Source organism: Equus quagga, chromosome 9 (genome assembly GCF_021613505.1).
Source record: "Equus quagga isolate Etosha38 chromosome 9, UCLA_HA_Equagga_1.0, whole genome shotgun sequence".
In the NCBI taxonomy this organism is placed as follows: Eukaryota; Metazoa; Chordata; class Mammalia; order Perissodactyla; family Equidae; genus Equus; species Equus quagga.
In genome coordinates, this window is record NC_060275.1 from 26,737,458 (window position 1) to 26,759,674 (window position 22,217).

Sequence of the window (22,217 nt, forward strand, 5' to 3'; positions counted from 1 at the left end):
GGGACTCATTATGGTGGGGGTGGGCAAGAGAGTCACTGAGCATTCTGAGGTCTCAGATCTGGGACACTGGGCTGTATTACTGACTGGAGAGAAATCTAGAATCTCAAATATTGTTATAATAAACTCTTTTGTTAATGACCCCCCAAAAGTTATCTATGGGAAAATCCAAAGGTCTCCAGCAAACACGACCCCCAAAGGGAAGTCAAGAGGAAAAGCTCAGCTGCACACAAGCCCTGGGATTGTCTTCAGCTCCAGTGGGCCATGAAGACCCACAGCGCCCTTGAGCACAATCCCTTTGTTTCCAGGCCTCTGGAAGTCAAGTTGATTCCCAGTTGAGTTGGAAACGCCAGGAGATTTTTCCCATGTTGCAGTAGACTGAAACAATAACAGTAGAATGGATGTTACCACAATTGTTTCCACTGAAGTTATTTTGGGGGAGTTTAGGAAGATTGTCTATTTCCTTCACCAGACTCCCTTTATGAAAACACTGAAGCCGATGTCGCCACCAACACGGCTGACCTGCTCACAAGCACGTGCACAGTGTTACATGGCAAGTGACTCCCAACGGGACCCAGTGAGCTGCCATATGCAACACCTATTTACTGATGCCCTCACAGAAGCCCTGAGATTGACAAGGGTCTCACAGTTTTCAAAGTACTTCCTCGATGATGATCTTGCTTGATTCTCACGACAACCTTCTGAGATGGTGGCAGGCAGGGGGTAAATTTTTATTATCCCTATTCTAGATAGGGGGAAATGGAAAAGTAAAGGTACTTGGTCAACGTCATCCAGCATCGGGGTGGGGTGGAGCAGGACAGAATCCTGTGTTGACTCCTAGAGGATGTCTTTGGGTCTGTGCATGTTGGGCATGTACCAGGGCTGCTGGAGTGTGTTCAATACCTATTCATGGTCTATGTATCATTGCCAATCCCCACACCAGGCACTGGCTCCGATAGATCAGACAAGGGAAGATGGGGGCCTGGCCCCTGCACATTCAGGGCCCCACAAAGAGTCCAGGGTGGCTGTGACATAGGATGCATCATGGAGAAAATGTGGGATACAGGGCTGAAGGGAGAACAGGGGCTGGATTTGGGATGCTTGCATGACAGGAGCTTGGTCCCACGTGTGATGGGGAGGGAGGGAAAGGCTTAAGCACGGTAGTAAAAGAGCTGGATTTGTGTCCTTTGTAGATCATGCTGGAGGTAATGTGGAGGATGGATTTATGCCAAACACAGAGCAGACTAGTTAGGAAGCTATCACAAGAATCAAGAAATGACAATGGCTAATGTAGAACTTAGGAAAGTGGCAGCGGGATAGAAGGAGGAGAGTCTATAAACATTTAAGAATAAAGTCAGAATAAAATGGTTTTGGTGAAGGGTGGGGGTGGGGATGGGGGATAGGGCACCATGTGTGAGAAACACAATGGCAAATATGGAATCCTACATCCTCATGGGACAGACAGAAAATAAATGAGTATTATGTAGGGCTCAGTGTGATTACCATCAAGAACACAGAGGTCACTGAAGTAATGTCTTATAAGTTTGGATCAAGTCCTGGCTAACTCATTGTTTTTCTATGATGCAAATACTTTACAGGATGGGGAAATGGGATCGATCCTTAATACCTTAGGGCAGAGGGTCAGGGCCCTGGCTGCACATGAGATTTACCAGGGAACCGTAAAAATGACCAGTGCCCAGGACCCACCACCCAGAGCTTCTGATTTGTCTGTGGTGGGATCGAGGCATGGGTATTTTTTTTAAGAGCACTGCAACTGATTCTAACGTGCAGCAAGGATTGAGGGGGCGGGACACAGCACCTCATTTTAGGAAGCTTAAAATAAAGTCTTCTCAGCTCTGCAGAGGGAGCTGCAGTTTCACACCACGCTAGTGGCAGGACTGAAAGGAGACAGTGTTTGTAGTCAATAACTTTTGACTCTCTGAATCACCCCGAGATCTTTGGGTCATTTCTTCTTGTAGAAGACAGGTCCCCCTGCCTCGTTTCCCCAATGACCCAACAAGGCTCCTCCCTGGCCCCCCCGTCTGCAGGACTGGTTTATCTGACCCTCTGTCTTCTACCAATTAGGTTTCCTCCTCCAGTGCATGGACATCCTGTGCCGCCTGCCCAACCTGAACGGCGAGCCTGACCCACGTGACCAGCCACTGTGCTGTTGCCCTTTGGGGTGTCCTGAAAGGACCTTGCTGAGGGGGCGTGATGCGTTTCCTTGACCACACCAACACCAGCCTGCTGGAACAATGTCCCTTTTCTTGCCGCCAGGAAAGGCCACATAAAGGAACATCTTCTCTTTTCTTGCCAAGCAAATGTTTCTGCTTTGACCTGGAGGGTACACTTTGAAGCAAAAGAATGATCCAGAGGCCACTGAGCTGCCCTAGAGGTTATAGGTCAAGAACTAGAATGAATTGTTCCCAATATTTTTAGCATGTTGAGAAAATACTTCGTGTGTGTGTGTACACACATTGGGACAGGTGGAGGAGGGGCAAGTGCCCCTTATGTGAGCAACCCCTGATCAGCCACTATACCTTGGCTGGGCCGGGTGGGGTGTACGCACCAGAATTATAAAGATTCTGCTGTGAGCATATCTGCTTCTTATGGCCAACTTTGCTGAGAGTCATTGCAATGAATTCCTTAAAATGAGTCACATACTACTGGAATGCATTATCAAATATCACCCACATTTCCATAACAAGAATCTACGTGCTAAGTGGATGACCTCTGGCCAGAGCAGGTGAACGATCCGCTAGGGTCTCACTCAGGGCTCTGAAGCATGTGGGGAACCTACTGGCAGCTTTTCTTCCCTGCAAACCACCTCTGCACTCAGCCCCTCCTGGACTGCAGGAGCCTGTCTCCCAGGTATGAGGAAGTCTGACTCACAACAGCTCTAGAATTCAGCTCATCGCCTCTGGACTGGGGAGGGGCAGAGCCCTGTGCTCAGAGCAGGGAGGTCTGTCTGGGCTTCAATGTTCCCAACTGCAAAATGAAAGGAGCTGGACTAGACGCCCTTAGGGTCCCTTTCAGGACTAACATTCTATAACACTCTTTAGCATTCAAACACTCTTCTATAACACTCTTTAGCATTTAGCCTGTGACTCCTTCCTCCTGAAGAAGTAGAATGGGTTCCCTCGCCTCCTGGGCTGTTAGGTATTATTTTCCTAGGGCGGTTCCCTTTAGCTGGAAATGTTCTCAACTCAAAGTCCTTCCTTCTATAAAATGAACTAGTGACCTAGGTATTCAACTCAAGCTCCTGTTCATGAAATTTGCTTAAAATGAGGAACAGCCGGGGCCGGCTCCATGGCCGAGTGGTTAAGTTCGCGCGCTCTGCGGCGGCGGCCCAGGGTTCGGATCCTGGGCGCGGACATGGCACCGCTCATCAGGCCACGTTGAGGCTGTGTCCCACATCCCACAACTAGAAGGACATGCAACTAAGATATACAACTGTGTACAGGAGGGGTTTGGGGAGATAAAGCAGAAAAAAAAAAAAAAGATTGGCAACAGTTGTTAGCCCAGGTGCCAATCCTTAAAAAAAAAAAAAAAAAAGAGGAACAGCCTGCTGCCTACACACTCTGCGCACCTCCGGGAGATGGTCCTCCCTTCTCAGTCATCATAGATTTGAATCATTTTCGACAATTTTAGGCTGTTGAGCGTGTAGAGGAAGAAGCATCTCTTCCTAATTTGCACCAAGTGGCCATACCGGCTATGGGCAGGGCTGGTCCACGTCCTAGAACACTTTCCAAAAAGCCTTCTTTAGGGGTTAAAAAGGGCTCACAGGCCTGCCTGATACATAGCATTGAGAACAGAGACCAACAAGAGGACGTGGTCTCCTCTCTCCCTCTGTGCCCCGGACCCTTTGGGGCTGAGGAGCCGGCTGGGGGTCAGGGCTGCCGTGACCGCTCAGGCAGCCTTGCTGTTCTGGTTTGTGCAGGGGTGGGAGGTGGAGATGAGAGGCAGCTCTGATCACAATTTTCTTTCCTTTCTTCTTTTTTGTAATTTCCTTCCACAGAATGTTTTATGTGTGGACACTTCAGTGAGCAAGTCTTTTCAAAGATACCCACGGATGCTGATCTCATGAAACTCTAGAATAAATTATTAAACAGATGTCCTGTGAGACTCATACGAGGATCAATCATTAGAAATCACCATAAATGAAACTGAAGGATGTGTGGGAAGAGCAGTGACCTGGGGCTCCTGGGCCCCAAATCTGTGGCTGGATCCACTGCATGCCCTCGGGGCAGCCCTTGCCTGCGGGGCCTGGCTTTCCTGGTGGAGCTTGATGTGTGCAGAGCACTTTCCTGCCGGTTCAGAATGCTGACTAGGGGGTCTCCAGGAGGGATGCCCAGGGGGAGATTTCAGCTCTCGCTCCGCCTCCCAACGCGGGCTGCTCCTCACTTGGGCGCCAGGCTGATGCAGCCAAGCGGCCGTGTCTTCTCAGGCTGGTCTAGGTACCCATTCTAGGGGTCCCCTACTCCTAGGCCTGCCCGTTATCTGACCCTCTCCCCATTACCAGCTCCATCCCAAGAACTCCCCAGCTTTATCCTGCCCATCGCAGCCTGAGGAGACCACTTGTCCATAGGACACACCCCTGCCAGTGATCAGTGGGAAATGGAGCATTTCTAGGGAAGAGGATGTACCCAGAGTCCTTGCCTTTCAGGGCTTTGTGTTTTGGAGACGAGGAGCCACTGACAGGGCTGCACAAGACTAACCCGCCCTCACGTCCATGTGGGGTGCCATCCTTTATCAAGGGGCGTGATGTGTTACACCGGAGACTCTGCCCTGCCTGCCCTTAAGGGCATACTTGGTTATTTCAACATTTCCAGAAATGAGCAGAACTCCCAAGTAAGGAGATTAAAGCTACCAGAAGTTCCACACAAATGGTTTTCAGGAACTGCAGAATGTGAGGATTGTTGAAATGCGAATTGGCAAAAGGCAGGGACAGCTTGCACTCTATACGGGGCCTTCTGGAGCCAGTCTACCACTGAGGGCAGGTGGGGTCATGTTTATTAGCAATGCCTGAGGGAACAGGCTCAGCAGCTACAGAAGGAGAGGCCAGCAACGACCTGGCGACCTGCAGCTTTGCAGGGGCAACAGTGAGAGGCTGCCTTGCCTCTGCCCTGTGCACAGAGTTGGCTCAGGCATTCACTCTGGCATTTTGGCAACTGTCTATGGTTCTGTGACTTACAGAGCTCCAACCGTGTGCCCAGCTCTGGCCCAGGTGTGGTGCTGGACAAGAGCCAGGCTCCCCAGACCCTGGAGGCTTGCTGGGGAAAAGTCTTTCTCAGAACAAGGGGTCAAGTGCAAAGTGAGGCAGGGTGTGGCTGGAACCCTATATGGCTTGGCAATAGAGCCTTATCCTTGGGTCCTGGAGCAAATTTGTCCTGGTGGCTCTTGGCTCTCCCATGGGAGCAAGTCTTTCTGTAAGGTCTGAATTCATGCAGATTTTCCCAGGCCCCTCAGACAGCTGTGCACGTGTATGTGTGCGTGTGTATGTTCCCTCTCGGACTTCTTTGAACAACAGGAAAGAAAAGAATCTATTCATTGGCATTCAGGTACATCCTGCTGCCCCCTTTGTATTCTAACTCCGGTGACAATATGTCCAGGGCCTCAGCCACATGCCAGCGTTCCTGCCTGGACTCAGAGGACAGGTCGCTTCATCCCCCTACTCCCAGATGCAAACATCTGCTCCCACTGCTGGCCTCAACAAGCTCGTTAAGCTTGGCCTTTCCTACACACTCTCCCTCTTTCCCTGATTACTTGAATCCAACCAAATTAGACTTCCTAGCAGAGAGGGATACTGATGTGCTGACTGAGCCTGCAAACCTCCAGGGAGCTCAGAGCTCGGTGGGTACCAGGTACCACAAAAGGCAGGATTCAGACACTGGGAGGAAACCACAGAACTGGATGAAAGTCTGCCTTTGGGACTCCCCAAGTATCCTTCCCGACCCTACAAAGCCATGCAACTGTCCTTCAGCCCCTACCCCCAGGCAAAAGATTTTATCTTCTGGAGAAGCCGAATAAAAGAAGCTCTGACCTGGGGACACAGGCACTCAAGAAAGGAGTGAGAACAGTGGGTTGAAAGACCAAAGATTCAGTAACAATAAGCACACCTAGCACCTGGATCTGGGTTTCTAAAAACCATCCACTAAAAAGTACCAGGGTTCTGCAGATAATGGTAGATTCCAGGGCTGGCAGAGAAAGTAGCCAATAACCCTGGAACAACTTCTGGTGCCAGCAAGTAAGGAAGTACTCAAAGAATAATTAGGACATTTCAGAAATACACAGAAGTGAGTCTGAAGTCTCCCGCTTGCCAAATCTGGGACAATTTGAGTATCAAAATAAATAATAATAGTATTGGATTATAACCCTTAGAATAACATAAAAATCTATAAGGCAAGACATATAAATAAGTAAGTAAGGGAGAAAGGAAAGATCTTCCTTACAGTAGAAAGTCAACTAAAATATGTAGATGGAATTAGAAAAGTCACCATTTGCTAATCAGTATGGTGATATTTCAGGCAAGAATCATCAATGAATGTTAAAACTAGTGGGTAAAAGAGTATTATCAGAAACAGTGTATCTACATAGTCTCAAATCTCTCCCTGTGAGATACTTATTAATTACAAAGGGAAACAGAGTAACTTTATAGTGGTGAGGCCTGGAAGCTACCACCTGAACAGGTGGTCAACGTCATGTCACTAAGTCAACGTCTTGGGCCTCCTGATATCATGCACCGAGGACACAGCACCTCTTCTGTGGCATTCCTTTCAAAAGTGCATCAATTTAATCATGAGGAAACATCGGACAAACCCAAACTGATGGGCAGTCTACAAAATAACCAGCCTGTACTCTTAAAAAAAGGTCAAGGTCATGAAAGACAGAAAGATCGAGGAGACTAAAGAGACATGACAATTAAAAGCAAAGTGTTGTCTTGTGTTGAGTTTTAATCCAGAAAACAAAACAAAACAAAATAACTTTTTCTTTAGCTCTAAAGGATTTAGTAGGCCAACTGGAAATATGCAAATAAGGTCTATAGATTATATAAGAGTTTTCTATCGATGTTAATTTCCTGATTTTGATAATGAAACTGTGGTTCTGTAGGAGAATGTCCTTGTTTTTAGGAAAACACACTGAAGTATTTAGGGGTAAAGTGGCACCATGTCCACAACTTACTCTTCAAACCAGAAAAAAAAATAAGAAAAGTATATAGAGAGAATGATAAAACGAGCACGGTGAAATGTGAACACAGGGCATCAGGTGAAGCATATATAGGAATTCTCTGTATTATTTTTGCAACGTTTCTGTAAATCTGAATGTTTCTCAAAATAAAAAGAAAAGTAAAGTAGGATTCAGTAAGGAAGTAACCATCTGACTAAAAATTTAACTGAAATTTGATATGACTATATTGAGAAGATATGGGTATACGAGAGCAAAATTCTCATTCACTGTAATGGAAATCAGCAGATAATATCTCAGATCAACACGTTTTTAAAAAGCAGTATAAGAACAGTTTATTATATATTAGAAATATTAGTTATTTTATATGTATATATTAGAAATAGCTGGAACACCAGAAAAAAAAGAGAAAAAAAGTGAAAGTAGTTGCTTTGAGGAATGGAACTAGTAGACTAAGGAAGAATGGGGCAGGGAATTGCTATTTTCCATTATAGCCTTTTTACTATTATTTAACTTTCAGTATTTTTAGTACTATTTAATTATTTAGTATTTAATTTTTAGTATTTTTTTAGTATTATTTAATTGCTTAATTTGTGCAAACTATAGGCATGTACTTCTTTTGGAAACACTGGGTAGATGGATCCCCATCTTTAGGCCCACCTTCCCACGAAGGCATCAATCTCTCCAGCCTATCTCTTCTGATTCCCACCTGCACCAATGGCATCATGTTATACCAATGAGTTTGAGTTAATTGTTACTTAATTAGAGCCACAGAATGTATGAAGCGGAAATGGCTATTGAGACCTCACCTCATCCTGGAGATGAGGACAGGAGCCATGAAGGCAGAGGGTGAGCCCCGCCGGGACCTCGGAGGCTCTTGCTTACACCCCGCCTGCACGGCAGCAACGCCCACGGGGTGGGACCCAAGTCCACGCCAGAGCGGGCACTCCACGTAAAACGTGTGGGCTGACAGCCCTGGGCCTTGTGGGACGACTGGGTCCCAGCAAGCACTTGGGAGCCAGGGCCCAGAATCCTCGGTGCCAGCAGCCCACAGCATCGCTGTGCTCGTCCTGGCGGAGCACGAGGCTGCCATTTACTCCCTGGATCCCTGCCAGGCCGGCAGACCTCTGGGGCCCAAGAGAAACATACTCCAAAACACAAGCAGCAAAACGCTAAATTAAATTCTCCATCAGGAATGAAAAAAACTCCTCTAGGTTTATAAACTCTGGGGAAGGAGAGAAGCTGGGGATGTGGAGGAAGAGGAAGGGAACAGAGCTGCGTGGGGCCCACCACGTGAGTGGGGAGGCAGAACTGCTTCCTGAACCCTCCAGGGGTTGTGTGCCAAGAGAAAAGTAAGGGTCTTTTGAGAACATAAGAATATATACAATGCTTTCATAATCGACTAGGTCTTTCCTCTAGGAGCACCCCAAGAGTGGGTAAGCAGGGTTCAGGGTTGAACCCAGAGGGATGGCAGTGCCTCCATTCCTGTCTGACAGTGGGCAGGTGAGGCTCAGAGGCAGGACAAGACCACCCCTCTGGGCCAGTGCCCCATCCTCCCCAGCCCTCTGCTCGAAAAGTCACTGCACTGACCCTCAGAGGGAAAGGCCAGAATTGTTTTCTGGACATGACCTCAATATTTAGCCTTTCCAGTCTGTTTAGCTAGGCCTGTAACTACACTATTGTTATTATTTATGGTCTATTTAATACCGACTTTTGATTATTCCCTTTGTAGGCAGAAGTTAGTGTTTGTTGTTTTATCCCCAGGTAGGCTTCCTCCTGCCACCGAGTATGCGTCAGGGTCACTGCCTGTGCCGACAGAGGCTCTGAACTCAGGGACAAACTCCTTTCACCATCAGCCACCGCCCTACACACTGAGAGTGGTCCGTCTTCCCCCAGAAGTGGAATGAGAGAAGAGGAGAGCCAGAATGATCAGGCCAGGGCTTTCCATCCATCTCTGAATGAAGGCTGCCCCCTCCGCCCCCCCGCCATCTCCAACCCAGGGGTGGCTTTGACCACCTGCAAACATGCAGTGTCACTGGGAGCCGTCCTGAGGTTTTGACCTTTTACAGGCGGGAAGATAATGAACCCCTAGGAATCCTAATTCACAGGGGCTCACCCAGGGCAGTTGGGGCCAACAGGTTATCCCTCTGGGGCGTGGCCAGTGATGGGAGCAGGTGCTATAGGCTGGAGGACTGTGTCGTTCCTGAATCATTCAAACCCTTGCAAATCCATATCCTCAGTTGTCAAATAGGGCAAGATTCTTTGTCCTTCATTTGAGCAAAATAATGGTAAAGAGTAAATAAACAACAAAAAATTTTGGCAGGAAATAAAAGGGGAGAGATGATGTCAATTACTCAGTAAATTATTAAGATAGACAATAAAACTGCATTATAAACCTTAAACTTGCTAAGAGATAAATCTTAATTGTTTCCAACACTAAAAGAAATGATAATTATGTGACACAATAGAGGTGTTAGCTAATGGCAATCATATTGCAGTACAAATGTATCGAATCAATATGTTGTATACATTAAACTTACACAGTGTTGCATGTCAAATATCTCTCAATAAGAAAAAAAGAAGAAATTACTAAGAGCCAACTGCCTGCATCTAGGTCCTGAGGCATCGGTTCTCAAACTTCAGCATGCATCAGAATCACCATTAAAACAGAGACTGCTGGATTTCTGGTTCAGGAGGAGTGAAGGGGCCCAAGAATTTGCATTGCTAGCAAGTTCCCAGGTGATATGAGGCTGCTGGTCTGGGGACCACACTTTGAGCACCACTGTCCTAAGGGCTGCAAAGGTGAATGAGATGTTTTCAGCTCCCAGGATTTGAAGTGCATATTGTGGGCAAGGTGTGTATGTGTGGGAGAGACACACATGCGCACTAGTGACACAGAGGGGCAGTCTTTCTATGCGTATATAGTAAGTGCTGGAGAAGCCGAGGTGAATCCACAAGGATGTGGGTATCAGGGAGGGCTGCACAGAGGAGGTGCCCTTCAAACACTCTTTGAAGAACCAGCAGGCAGGCAAATGAAGCGAGAAGGATATTTAAGGCAGGGGACCACTGCTGCTGGATCAAGGGCCTATCAACTAGTGACAAGGCCAGAGCACAAGTTGGGAAGTCACAAGAGAGAAGCCTGGAAGGCCAGCAGACACTCAGGGCAGTTCTGGGGTTTTCCCACAGGCCTCAGGAATCAGTGAAGAATTTTTAAGCAGGGCAATAAGAAGTTTGGTAAAACCTTTACCTTTGGGGTCTCAGCTTCCTTGTCTGTGTAATGGGGTGATGGGCAGAAGGTCTGGGTAGGCCTTTTCCAGCACTGACATGCTATGATTCAATGTGGGCAGAGGGAGGGAGTGGTGCCATCCAGCCAGTGGCCTCACCCTGCTGGCAGCCCCATGCAAAGCACAGGGACCCAAGAGCCGCTCACATATGCTTTGTCTGTCTGTCCATCTGCTGCTTCCAGAACCCTGGCCCAGCCTGGGAAGTGGAGGCAGACGACTAGAGGTGTCGCGCACATTGCTAATCTCTCCTGGGTCTGCCCCCCTCCCCCTGGCTGTGCAGAGCCAAGCAGCCTGGGATTGTGTGGTGGCTCACAATGGAAGGAAGAGGGTGTAGGAGGGAGGTCCCCGGGCTGACCCTGGTATTGTTCTTGGGCCAGAAGAAAGCTTCCTCCCGCCTGGCCGCTGCAATGCTAGAAACAGCCATGTCCAGCCAGAGAGAGGCAGCCCGTCTGGGGGGGGCTGCCTGCCGTCGGGGAGGCCTGGGAGCAGGGGCCCATTCACAAACGCCTGCTGGAGAGCACGTAGCCCTGTCCACCCCCGCCCCCTCTGCACTCAGAAGCTGGGGGAACGAAAATAACCGGGCTTCTCCGCCCCCAAGCTCACCGCCGCCAGGAAGGAGAACGCGACCAGAAATGGCACACTGGCTAATAAAGGAATAATGGATGCTTCACACCCTCAGCAACACCTTCCTCTTCCCCCAGCCTAAGCTGCTCCTTCTACCGGCCAAGGACAAAGGAGGAAAGGTGCTGGACCATGATGTAGCTTTGTATAACTAGGGCCGGCCCAAGTCAGCCGGGACATCACCAAGATGACCGGGGTGTTAAACCAGCCCTGGAAAGTGCTCTAGGAATGGACGGTGGGGCTGCAGGTGAGGTGACCCCACTCATCTTGTGCTTCGGGGCCTCTCCTGGCAGGACTGTTGCATCACTGGGGGGTGAGTGTGTGCAGGAGGGTGGACCTGCCTCTGTGCATCCCTACGGAGGCCCCGTCGGCCAGCTTAGGGCCTGCTCACAGCACTGGGTGCCTCTGCTGGCCTCCCATCCCCAAGCCCAAGCCATTCCCAAGCAGAGCTGGGCAGGCAGCTCTTGTTCTCTGGGAGATGCCCTTGGCCCAGCCGGGGCCATGGCAGAGGCAGTCCTCAGTCTGGTCTCGCTTGGGCCTGCTTCTCCTCCCACCCCCAAGTGTTCCCTCCCACCCATTGATCAAGCCCTCTGGCATGAAGCAAAGGATTCTGGGTAGGATCTGGCCCAAAGTAGGGCATGGATCAGATGACCTCTCTACCGGGGGCAAGTCTTGTTTTTAAGGGACCCTGACTTGTCCCTAACAAAGTGAAACTTCCTTCCCTGGCCATTGTGGGAAGATGTGTACAATGCTAGGAATTCCCTAGAGTGTCCCTGGAGGAAGGCATAAGGATTGGTCAGGCCCTAGTCCTTCCATGAGGCATTTCTCTGCTCAAGGACATTCCGTTGAGTCCCTATTTGGTCAAGTCCCAAGGCCTCAAGGACCTGGACCAACCGCTCTCTGCATATGGAGATGTCCCTTCTAGACTCCTGGACCCCTCATTCTCCATGGCCTCCATTTCTTCTGAACCACTGCTCACTGACTTCCGAAACCCTCCATGCCCACCTTCTCTTTTCTCTCTGTAGATCCTTGCTCAAGGTGGGGTTCGAGGTCAGCCTCCTTTAGGAAGCACAAACACATGGAGAGGCAGGAAACAGCCAGAGAATCTCAAGATTGGCCTAGAATCAGGTCCTCCAAACATCCATGAAGTCTCTGAGGATGGGTGGTCTGATTCGTCCAGGACAGTTTCCCGGAGGAGATAAACTAGGAAGAGGGCCACGAAAGAGGGGGAAAATCTGGGCGAGGGAGAGGTAAGGACACTCAGGTAGGAGGAATGGGGTGGACGAAGAAGGCTCCAGACACAGCTGGGGAGGCAGCACATCTCTGTCTAAGGTCCAGGCAGGTGGATGGTTACTCTTTCAGATCTCAGCCTCAGGAGGAGCTGGGAAACTCAACAGACTCTCCAGCCCCCAGTTCCCCGCCACAGCTCCCATGCACGTCTCTCGTCTGTCAAGTCACTGGTTCTGTGCTCGCCTCGACTAGTAACTGGGCCACTTAGTAAGGCCACTTCATGTCTGCAGAGTGTTTTTCAGTTTACAAACAACTGTCACTCTATGATGACCCTCAGCACAGCCTTGCAGAGTAAGTCAAACAGGTGGACCAGTCAAAGAAACGGAAGCTGAAAGAGAATGAATTTGGACGAACTGCACGATGTTCTGGGTGTGGAACCGAAGCGCTCTCCGATGGCCAGGGTGAACGAACCTCAGGATTTTCGCCACCTGTTTTAACTCTCAGGGCTTTTTTTCTGTTTATATTCTAGATCAGTGTTTGGAAAACGTTTCTGCAAAGGGCCAGATAATAAATATTTTAGGCTTTGCAGGCGGGAGGGTCCATGTCACAACTATTCAGCTCTGCCTTGTAGCACAAATGCAGCCACGGACCGTGGGCAAACGAGTAGACAGGGCTGGGTACCAATAAAACTTTATTTGCAGAAACAGGCTGGGGGGCCGGATTTGGTCTGTGGACCACAGTCTGCCAATCCCCATCTAAGACCCTAGTCATGTTCTGGATAATGGACGCTGGCACATAAGGAGGCAGATGCTTCCTGGGCCCCCCCAGAGCCACAAACCACCAGGTGCCTGCAGTTCTGGCTCCCTGCAATGTGCTCGGCCCTGGAGGCTGTGGGAGGACCCGGGCCAGACTCCACCAGTCACCTGCTCCTTAATGTTTGTCACCAGTAAAAGTCTTCACCCCCAAAATAATAATTTCTTGAAAAAAAGACTCATAAGCAACAAAAATAAAAATGGGCTTGCCTCACAGAGCACGTTACCCACTCCCTACGGGCCTTGCTACCTGGCGGCCTCAGACAGGAAACCACGGATTGAAGGACTCCTGGTCTCCTTCATTGTATGGGCGCCTATTTTTGTCCTGAGGGAGGAAGCACTGGGAGAGGCGGGGGAGGCGGCCCTAGGTACGCTCTCCTCCTTGAAGGCTGACACAGGATCCCGCACCAGCAGGGACTGGGGAAGGCCACTGGAAACCTTTCCGATTAAAAAGAAGTAAAAATCGTATCTTTTCCTCTTTCAGAGGTGTCAGTAGGGGCAGCCCTCTCTCTCTCTCTTTTCTCTCTTTCCATTTTTAGTGCCTCCAGCAGTAGAGGAAAAAAAAAAAAGATATCTATTTTCTTGTTCTTGCTTATTAAAGGAAATGACATTCACCCCTCACTCGTTGTACGTGACTACAGTCACCGAGAGTTAGAAAATGGTCTTCCTCCCCATCGTCACCCCTCACAAAGGGGTCCCGGAGGAGTCAGGCTGCCTGAATTCCAATCCTCACTCCCCTGTTTGTGAGCCGTGTGATTTGGAGCAAAGGATTTGATCTCAGTTCTCTTGTCTGTAAAATGACAAATGACAATAATAATAATAAGGATAGTTATGTGAATTCTGATGTCGCAGACATAAAGCTCAGAGTGTTCAATCCATGTGAGCCCTGTGAAGGAGGCACAGGTTCTAGACTGGGGTGCTGGGGGTGGGTCCCTTGGGGACAGGAGCATGACAGGGCTCGTTCAGTCATTCGCCCAATATTTAATGAGCACCCGGATGTGCCCATGGGGAACTTACATTGCAGGGGGAGAACGCAGACCACAGGAATAAGGCATATAAGTGAGGAGGGCTAGGGAGAAGAATAAAGTGAGGGGAGGGTGGAGAGCGTGGGGTGGGGCGTTCAGGAGGCCTCACTGAGAAGGTGACAGCTGCCCAGGGACCACCGCGTCTGTAAAAGGATATTCGTAACAGCATGCGCTCCACAGGGACGATGAGAAGGCACATTGCAGTTCCCTGGAGCAAGGAGAGCACTCAGAGATGTTTGCAGTGTTACTGTAGGTGTGATACAGTCACTGCTGGATGCTCGTTAAGGGGACGTTAGAATTCCACGTCCCGGTGCACTGGAAAGGCGACAGACCCTGCATTTTAACCCTGTCCATCGTGGCTAAGAAAACGCCTGGGCCACCGAAAGGTGCTCCATCAAGACTGGTGGATTCAATGTATGAGGTCAGACTGTACATCCCATGGGACCAAGAAGTGACATGAAGCAGCACTTGGGGAAGAGGACAGGCCTGGGGGTGCGAGGTGGGGCTTGGTTTTCATGTGACTCTGTTCCTCGGCATCTCGGGACATTTTAATAATCCCTGTGCCTGAGAGTTAGCAAATCCTGGAAGTTTCCAGAAGACTTGGCAACAGAGCTGGCATAGCTCTAGGGAGCGATAAAGTCGCTCCTTCCCATTTGGGAGGCTGGGAACTGGGCTACAGCAGCTTCAATCCAGCGTGGGGCGGCCCCTTCCCACAACCCGTTTCCAAACGGCAACGGCGCCACCTGCTGGAGGAACAAGGCTGTCCTGCGTCTGCCGCCATTTTTATTCTTCCAAGCGACTCAGGGGAAGAGGTGAAAGCTGGTCATCACTTTCACTCTGAAAGTTCATTTGTCCCTCAGATTCCTGGAAGGGAGGGGGGTTTCTCACTCTGTCCTTATTCGGGGCCAAGCAGGGGAATGGGGTGCTTAACCCCAAGTCTCACTGTCCCGTCCTTTAGTGGGTCTCCTGTCCTCTCTCTGGGTCCTATGTGAACACAGTGCCTTGGACAGACTCTCATGAGGGCAAAAATCCTACTTTACCTTCCATGAGTCTTCTGGGTCCCTCCATATGGAGGGCCCTGGGCACTTCCATGAGGCCAGAAATCCCACCTGACTCAGTGATGCCCCTTGTTCAGTGTGGAGGCTGTGCCGACCCCACAACGGTGGGCTCCCGCACCGTAAACCACTCAACGGGGTCGGTCACCAGAAGGTCAGAGCCATGGACCGACCAGGTCAGAGTGAGCTCATAATTCACCGCAGACGGACACAGGAGTGAGTTTCGAAATTTCCTAACAGGAAGGCAGAAAGGGAAATAAGTTGGGTTATGCAGTTCCTATTGTCCGACAAAAGACAGCAGACATAACGTTCGTCTGACAGAGAATTCAAAGAAGAGTGATCAAAGTATGTTCTTCTAGAAAGCCTTGGGCAAGACACAGGATAATTCAACAACGAGGTCTTTCAACTGGGGTCGTGTATAGGGCACAGAAGCATCCGGGGCCACGTGTGAAACAGGGAGGCAGTATTTCAACAGGGCCCTGAGGCCGTGTGGCCCCCTGCGCTCTGGTAACCTGGGGAGAAATTGCTCCTCAAATTATCACGCCTCAGGGGAAGGAGTCTCGGGGCTGGGGGTGGGGGGTGTGGGGGGTGTCAGGGCAGTCAGTCTTGGGCCAGGGATGTGCGAGGAGATGCCAGAACCTATTCAGATTCGATTCCCGTGCCTTCACATTGAACTGTCAAGTTTAACCTGGCTTGGATACACGAACTCCATCTTTCCCCCTCAGCACCTGCCAGTGCCTGTCCTTTTAAGGGCAGAAGGCAGTACTCTGTGACCCCCCCCCCACCCCCCACACCAGCGGCTGCCTCCCCCACAGGCCCAGGTGAAGCCGTCTGGTGTGGGGAATGCCACCAGCACCCCTCACTCCGTGAGCAAGCACATCCCTTGTCTGTGCAGTTGACAGAGGCTTAAAGGGAGTGCCACATGTTCCCAGGGGTCTGAGGGTGGTGTGTGTGTGTGGGGGGGGGGGGGGTGGGACAGACTCCCTAGAGGAATGTCAGCCCTCTGCACAGTAGGGGACATTTTGGCCAAACAGGTGCATCCCTACGCCTCTCTGTGGCTGCCTCCTTCACTGCCTCATCCTCTCCCTTGTTCTGGGGAGGAAGGGCCTGAGCGTTGGCCTGGGTCATTTTGGGGACAATGTTGAGCATCAATGAGGACATTTTTGGCTCCTGGGAACAAGGCACTTCTCACTGCAAAGCGCCAGCCTGGGGCGCTTCCAGAGTGGTGCACTGCTGTCCTCTAGTGGGAGCACACCACAGTGCAGCCGTCTCTCTGACGGCTTCTGCACCAGCCACACTTGGAGCAGGATTACAAAGGATGGGGGCTGGAATGTCCACATCACTGCCAACACGGTAGGCTAGCCAACCCCCTTATATCCTTATGCAGTTCACAACAGAGATGCCAAAAATGCAGGGGGCACCCCCAGGACTCCATTCTAAGCCCAGCTGTATGGGTGTCAGCTTCTGCCCTGCCCTATGGCTTCACCACCTGGAACCATGACTGATGTCCCCTGGAATGTCACCATGCTCAGAGCCTCCAGCTGCCCTCCCCTGGTCAGAGCTCTCGGGGAGCAATGCTACTAGCCTTGGCTCACCCAAGGCTGCCAAGTGTTTGTGGACGCTAGAATCTGGCTGCTGGCTGTCACCCACCCCAGCTCACCTGCTTTTTTCCCTCAGCCACACTAGGGGGAGGCAGAGAACATCACCAGCATCAGCCTTTACTGACCAACTAAATGCCTTTTATGGGTGAAGAACTGCACCTGGCAGATGTGGGCACCTACTGTCCACCCTGCTGCCCCAGGTCCTTGGGTGGCCCCAGGGATGGGGTCCCTGAGGGACAGCACTGTGCTGAGCCTCACCCCCTGGATTCATTGTCTACTGTGGAAATACGATCAGGGGGATCATAGGGTCCTCAGCTTCAGCTGGAGGGGCAATTGGACAGGCACCCAGGTGTCAGCATCTGACCTCTCACTGAGGCACTCCCACCTAAGACCACTCGCTGTGACATGTGCCCCATGTGTGTCTGATAAGTCACAGTGAGAGAGAAGCTAGAGCTCCTCAGAGATCTAGAATGGGTATTAAGTCTGGGGGCCACTGGGGCCCTCTGCTCCTTACTCAGCCGTTCACTTAAGCCCCAGACTGCAGCAGCAGTGGGGAGGCAGGTGGAGTATGCAGGGAGAGGCCCCAGACTACATCCTACAAGGACCGTGACCCGGGCAAGGCACCAGTGTTTGCTCAGACATTTATAGCCTCAACTGTGCGTTACTGTCATCTTGTGTACACGTCTCATTTCTCTTCTAGACTGTGCCTCTCCTGGGGAACTGCATCTTATGCAATTCTCTCTCTCTCAAAGGCTGGTGCAAAGCACTCGCCCATGAAGATCAGTGAAGTGAGCAAGTGAAGGAAGAAGGAAGATACAGCACAGACGCTGCTGCTCACCCATCTGCCTCATGGCTGGATGGGGTCACGTGATTAGTTCTATCCAATGGGCTACGAGTGCAGTGACACTTCTGGGCCAAGGCATGTAAGACCCAGAGTGTGACCCTCCAGCTCTCTCTGCCCCTGCCAGGCCCACCTGGATGGGGTTGAGATGGTGGGGCCACAGAATGGAATCCGACTGGACCTTTGCCCCACTTTGGAAAGGAGCTTCCCTGGAGGGCAGCTGGACCCTCGGCAGAATTTCAGTAAGTGAGAAATAAAACGCTGTGTGGGAAGCCTCTGAGATTTGGGGGTTTGTCTCCTATCATGCCATGGCCTATAGTATCCTAATACAATAGATAATGGAAAAATCCTGTTCTGTGGGGAAAAAAAGGCTTGTCCCAGAAATCACAGTGACAAGGGCACACTGGGCTCATGTCGAAGTTCTTCTGGGAAATGGCAGGAGAAACTCACAGGCAGAGGGATGGACTGGACGAGAAGGCAGACAAACATCCTGCCTCTCTTGGACCCTCCAGACAGCCACACGATGCGTCTTGAAGGGATGTTCTTCAGCAGTAATTCATTCAAGAGCCCCTGGTCCTGGGGTTATGAAGAGGAGTGAGACCCCCGCCCACCTGCAGCCCACAGTCGAGGAAGGACGTCCGACGACTGAACAAGCCGGTGCAATGTGACGGGAGCCGTAACATCGGGATGAGGGCAGGGGGCTGGGGAGCTCAGCAGACGCACCATCAGACCATGTGCATCTGAGAGGGCATCACAGGGTGGCGTCCTGAGGCAGGGAAGGAGTCCATCAGGCAGAGAAAGGGGGAGTTGGGTTTCTAGGCCGAGGGATGCAGGACCGATTGGCGGGAGGGGGCCCAGCTGGGGCACAGTCTTGGTGGTCTGAGGCTGAGACAGAGTCCCAACATGTGGGCTGGGGCAAATCACAAAGGCCCTGTGTGCTGAGGAGTCTGAATAGGGAAGGAGCGGGTCAGGGATGGCGGCCCAGGTCTCTGCGGGGTGGGGAGATGCTGGGGAGGCAGAGCTGGCAGCAGCTTGAATGCTCCCCTTCTTCCAGGTGGAAGAAGTGAGAGCAGGGAGGCAACGAGCTTCAGGCCAACCCTCCCCCTTCATCCTCCTGTCTTCTTTCCTTCTTGCCTCCAGGTAGGGAGGGGAGGCAACAGGTTTCTTTCTACTCCTCAAACTTGGACTTCTGTTGAAGAAATTCTCTAGGAAGCCCAAGTATCTCTGCTCAGGCCTAAGACTCCCGTGGGAGGGCTGGGGGGTCCATGCTACAGGTGGGCTTTCCCTCCCATTCGGTGGTCTTCGTTGGGTGCACAGTGTCTCCTAGGTGTGTCTGGAAATGGGAGGTGTTTTTGTGGTCACCATGATTGTCCCTCTCACCTCTGGACAGCGACTGGCATTCTGTGGTTGAGGCCAGGAGCACTAAATAGCCTATATTGTTTTGCACAGTTCCATCCAATTAAGATTTGTCCCACCTCAAATGCCAATAGCTATGCTAGCTGACCCTCAGGACCCAAGGCTGGACAATGGAAGCAGCCAGCCCTACCTATGAGGGGCTTTGAAGAGTGCAGGGAAAACTCAGAAAAAAACATCTCAACGTGTTCTCACAGGACCTCAGATTCTGCCACCAGAGCTCTGTGTTTCGGGATCAAGAAGCCTGTTGGCCCTGTTCTAAGGGTACCCAGACAAAAGGCACACACCCCAAGGAGAGAGGTCAAGCCATGGGCATGATCAGCTATAACTTTAGGTTTTAAATTCTTGCTCATAATTTTGATAAAATTGCAGAAGTTCTTGTGATGCTTTAAAAAATACAGATTCCTGGGTATGATTCAGTGGGTGTGGTCACCAGCCTCCAAGAAGGCCCCCAACGACCCCTGCCTCCTGATAATCACACCTCTGTGTGGTCCTTTCTATACTGTCCCAGGGTTGGTCTGAGCAAGCAACACAGCATGTGGCAGAGTGAGAGTATGTCATTTCTGAGATTAGGTTATAAAAGATGGGGACTTTCGTATTGGATGCTCATTCACTCCTTCGTTATCTCTGTCCCAGATCACTGGCTTTGGAGGAAGCCAGCTGCCACGTTGTAAGGACACTCAAGCAGTTTATGGAGAGGCTCAAGCGGCAAGGAACTGAAGCCTTCTGCCACCAGCCAGGGTGGAACTGAGGTCTCTTGCTCTCTGCCATGTGAAGGAACCATCACGGAAGTGGCTCCTCCAGCCCCAGTCAAGCCTTCAGATGACTGCAGCCCTGGCCATCAGCTTGACTGCAACCTTAGGAGAGATTCTGCACCAGAATGCCCCACTGAGCTGCTCCCAGATTCCTGGCCCTGAGAAAGTGTATGTGATAATAAATGTCTGTTGCTAAGCTGCTAAATTTTGAGCAATTTGTTACACAGCAAGAGATAACGAATACAGCGGATCTAGGGTGAGACCCAGAAAGCTGTAGATTTAAAAGCTTCCTAGGCACTTCTGATGTACAGCCAGGGTTCAGCACCATGGGCTTAGGATCTTCTCTGTGTGTTGTCTTCTGAGGACAAAGCTGGTTCAAAGTGTGATGTGTGTGTGTGAATATCGAAGCCCTTCCACTGTGTGGCTCCAGACTGAAAATGGAGGTGGGGGTGAAGACCTCCAATTCAGCAGCCTCTAAGAGTTTATGTCACACGTGGGCCCTGCAGAACGAAGAATACTTGCTGATTGACTGCTCCTGGAAGAAATATGAAACCTGAGCGGGACCCTGGTCTGATGATTTTCAAAATCTGTTTCGTAGAGAAACCATTTCTTCAAATGAAACTATTTGCCTAAGACTGATTTAGAGACATGGCAGAGCAGTTCTAAGTGAGCTTGAGCGGGGGACCCCCCAAGCTTGCTTCTTCACCCCCTGCAGCACCTCTGGGGCACCTCTGGGAAACCCCAAGGGCTTCAGGGTTTGCAGACCTCTGATCTAGTCCAACTGTGTCTTAGTCTTTTCTGATAAGTAAACTGGGATCTATGGAGGACAGGTCACAGGGAGCATCCGTGGCAGACGTCCAGACCTGGATTCTCCCGACCTCTCATCCAGTCTTTCTGCACCACCTGAGAAGCCACTTAGCAAAAGCACACAAGGTGGGGATGGGGCACAGGAAATTGCTCCCTCTCCCAGCTCCTAACAAAGAGGGGCCCCAGAGCCTGGTCCCCCATCATAGGGTAGGAGCACCTGCTATGTGCCCAGCATTGTTCTCAGTGCTTCACATGAATTCATGAACTCAATCTTCTTAATAATCCCATGAAGTGGATACTGTTATTGTCCTATTTTGCACAGGAGGAAACTGAGGCAGAGCGAGGTAAGTAATTAGCCCCACCCCTTGGCTAGTCAGTGCCAGGGCCAGGATTCCATGGGCTCCATGTCTGGGGTCCAGACACCAAGCACTTAACCCCTGAACTCTGCTGCCTCCCCCAATTCTGTTGTGTCTCATTAACAGGCTCAAGGCACAAACACTGAGCCAGGTGGGAAAGCCCTAAGGGGAGCCAGAAGAGAAGCATGGATGTGGGTGAAATAGCAAGTGACTTGGAAGAGAGAGGAGAAGGTGGTGTGTGAGGTGGTGGCAGGTCACCGGCAGGGCAGGCTCGGGGCTGCTGCTCTCACCGTCCTCTCCCCAACCCCCCTGCAGCAGGCCCAACCCCATCCCTGGAAGCAGCAGGATTCCTATTGCTTCTGTCCAAAGACCAGCACCAGAACCATCTAGAAACCCAGATTCGCTATCTGCTGAGCAAATCCTCCTGGCTCAGAGCCTGGCCCAATTCAGGGAAAGGAGCCAAATCAATGACAAAATCAGTAAGCACAGCAGACACCTGGAGGCTGCCCCCAGCCTCTACTTTTCAAAGGCCCGAAAATAGCCCTGACCACATTGGCCACCCAGGCCCCCAGGGACATACTGCAGGATGCATCCCCTGCAGAGACTTCAGTCAAGAGACAAAAACTTCCAGTGCGCTCAGTTGCCACCGCATGGCCCATTTCATCTCTGGGGTATGTCAGGCCCACCATCTGTGCCCACGGCATAGTCAACAGTGGGCTGCTGCAAACATTTCACAGTGGGACGCCCTGGACCCTGACAGGTTCCCACCCCTGCCCACCTAACGGTGCGGTACCTCTGGTGACACCCTGAGGGAGCAGGGTCCAGCAGTGGTGCTTGCCCTGTCCAGGCCCAGGATCGTGACCTGGGAGGCAGGTGTTGGAGCATCTGCACGTGTGCCTACCTGCCAGGCCGGGAGGACCTTCTCGATGTCATTCAGGTTGATCCCATCCCCATCTTCCAGCTTCCCTTTTCCACACCTGGACCAGAAAAGACAGAAAGGTGTTCAAAGGTCAGCACGTCTATGCATCCTGACCGGCATCCAGTCCAGCAGCAGGAAGAGCAAGGATGCTCAGGAGATTCCTGGTCCTGCCCTCCCTGAAGGCCTGCAGAATCAGCCTGTCCCACAGGGAGGAAGTGGCCCCTAAGATGTGCCCCCTCCTCCTTGGGCCTGGCAACACAGGCCCTTCCTCAAGGACAAAGGACTCCATGCAGGCGACAATGTTGGGACCAGCCTG

At 51.0% G+C, this 22,217-nt stretch overlaps 1 protein-coding gene across 10 annotated transcripts in view; it reads right to left on the reverse strand.

The window, feature by feature from the left end:
* Positions 1-22,217, reverse strand: part of CTIF (cap binding complex dependent translation initiation factor) — a 289,871-nt gene that overhangs the window by 159,852 nt on the left and 107,802 nt on the right. For all 10 annotated transcript variants that reach the window (XM_046671003.1, XM_046671007.1, XM_046671006.1 and 7 more), the window contains one exon: positions 21,884-21,959. In XM_046671003.1, the coding sequence (XP_046526959.1) occupies positions 21,884-21,959 (76 nt within the window). The remainder of the gene's footprint in view (positions 1-21,883; positions 21,960-22,217) is intronic.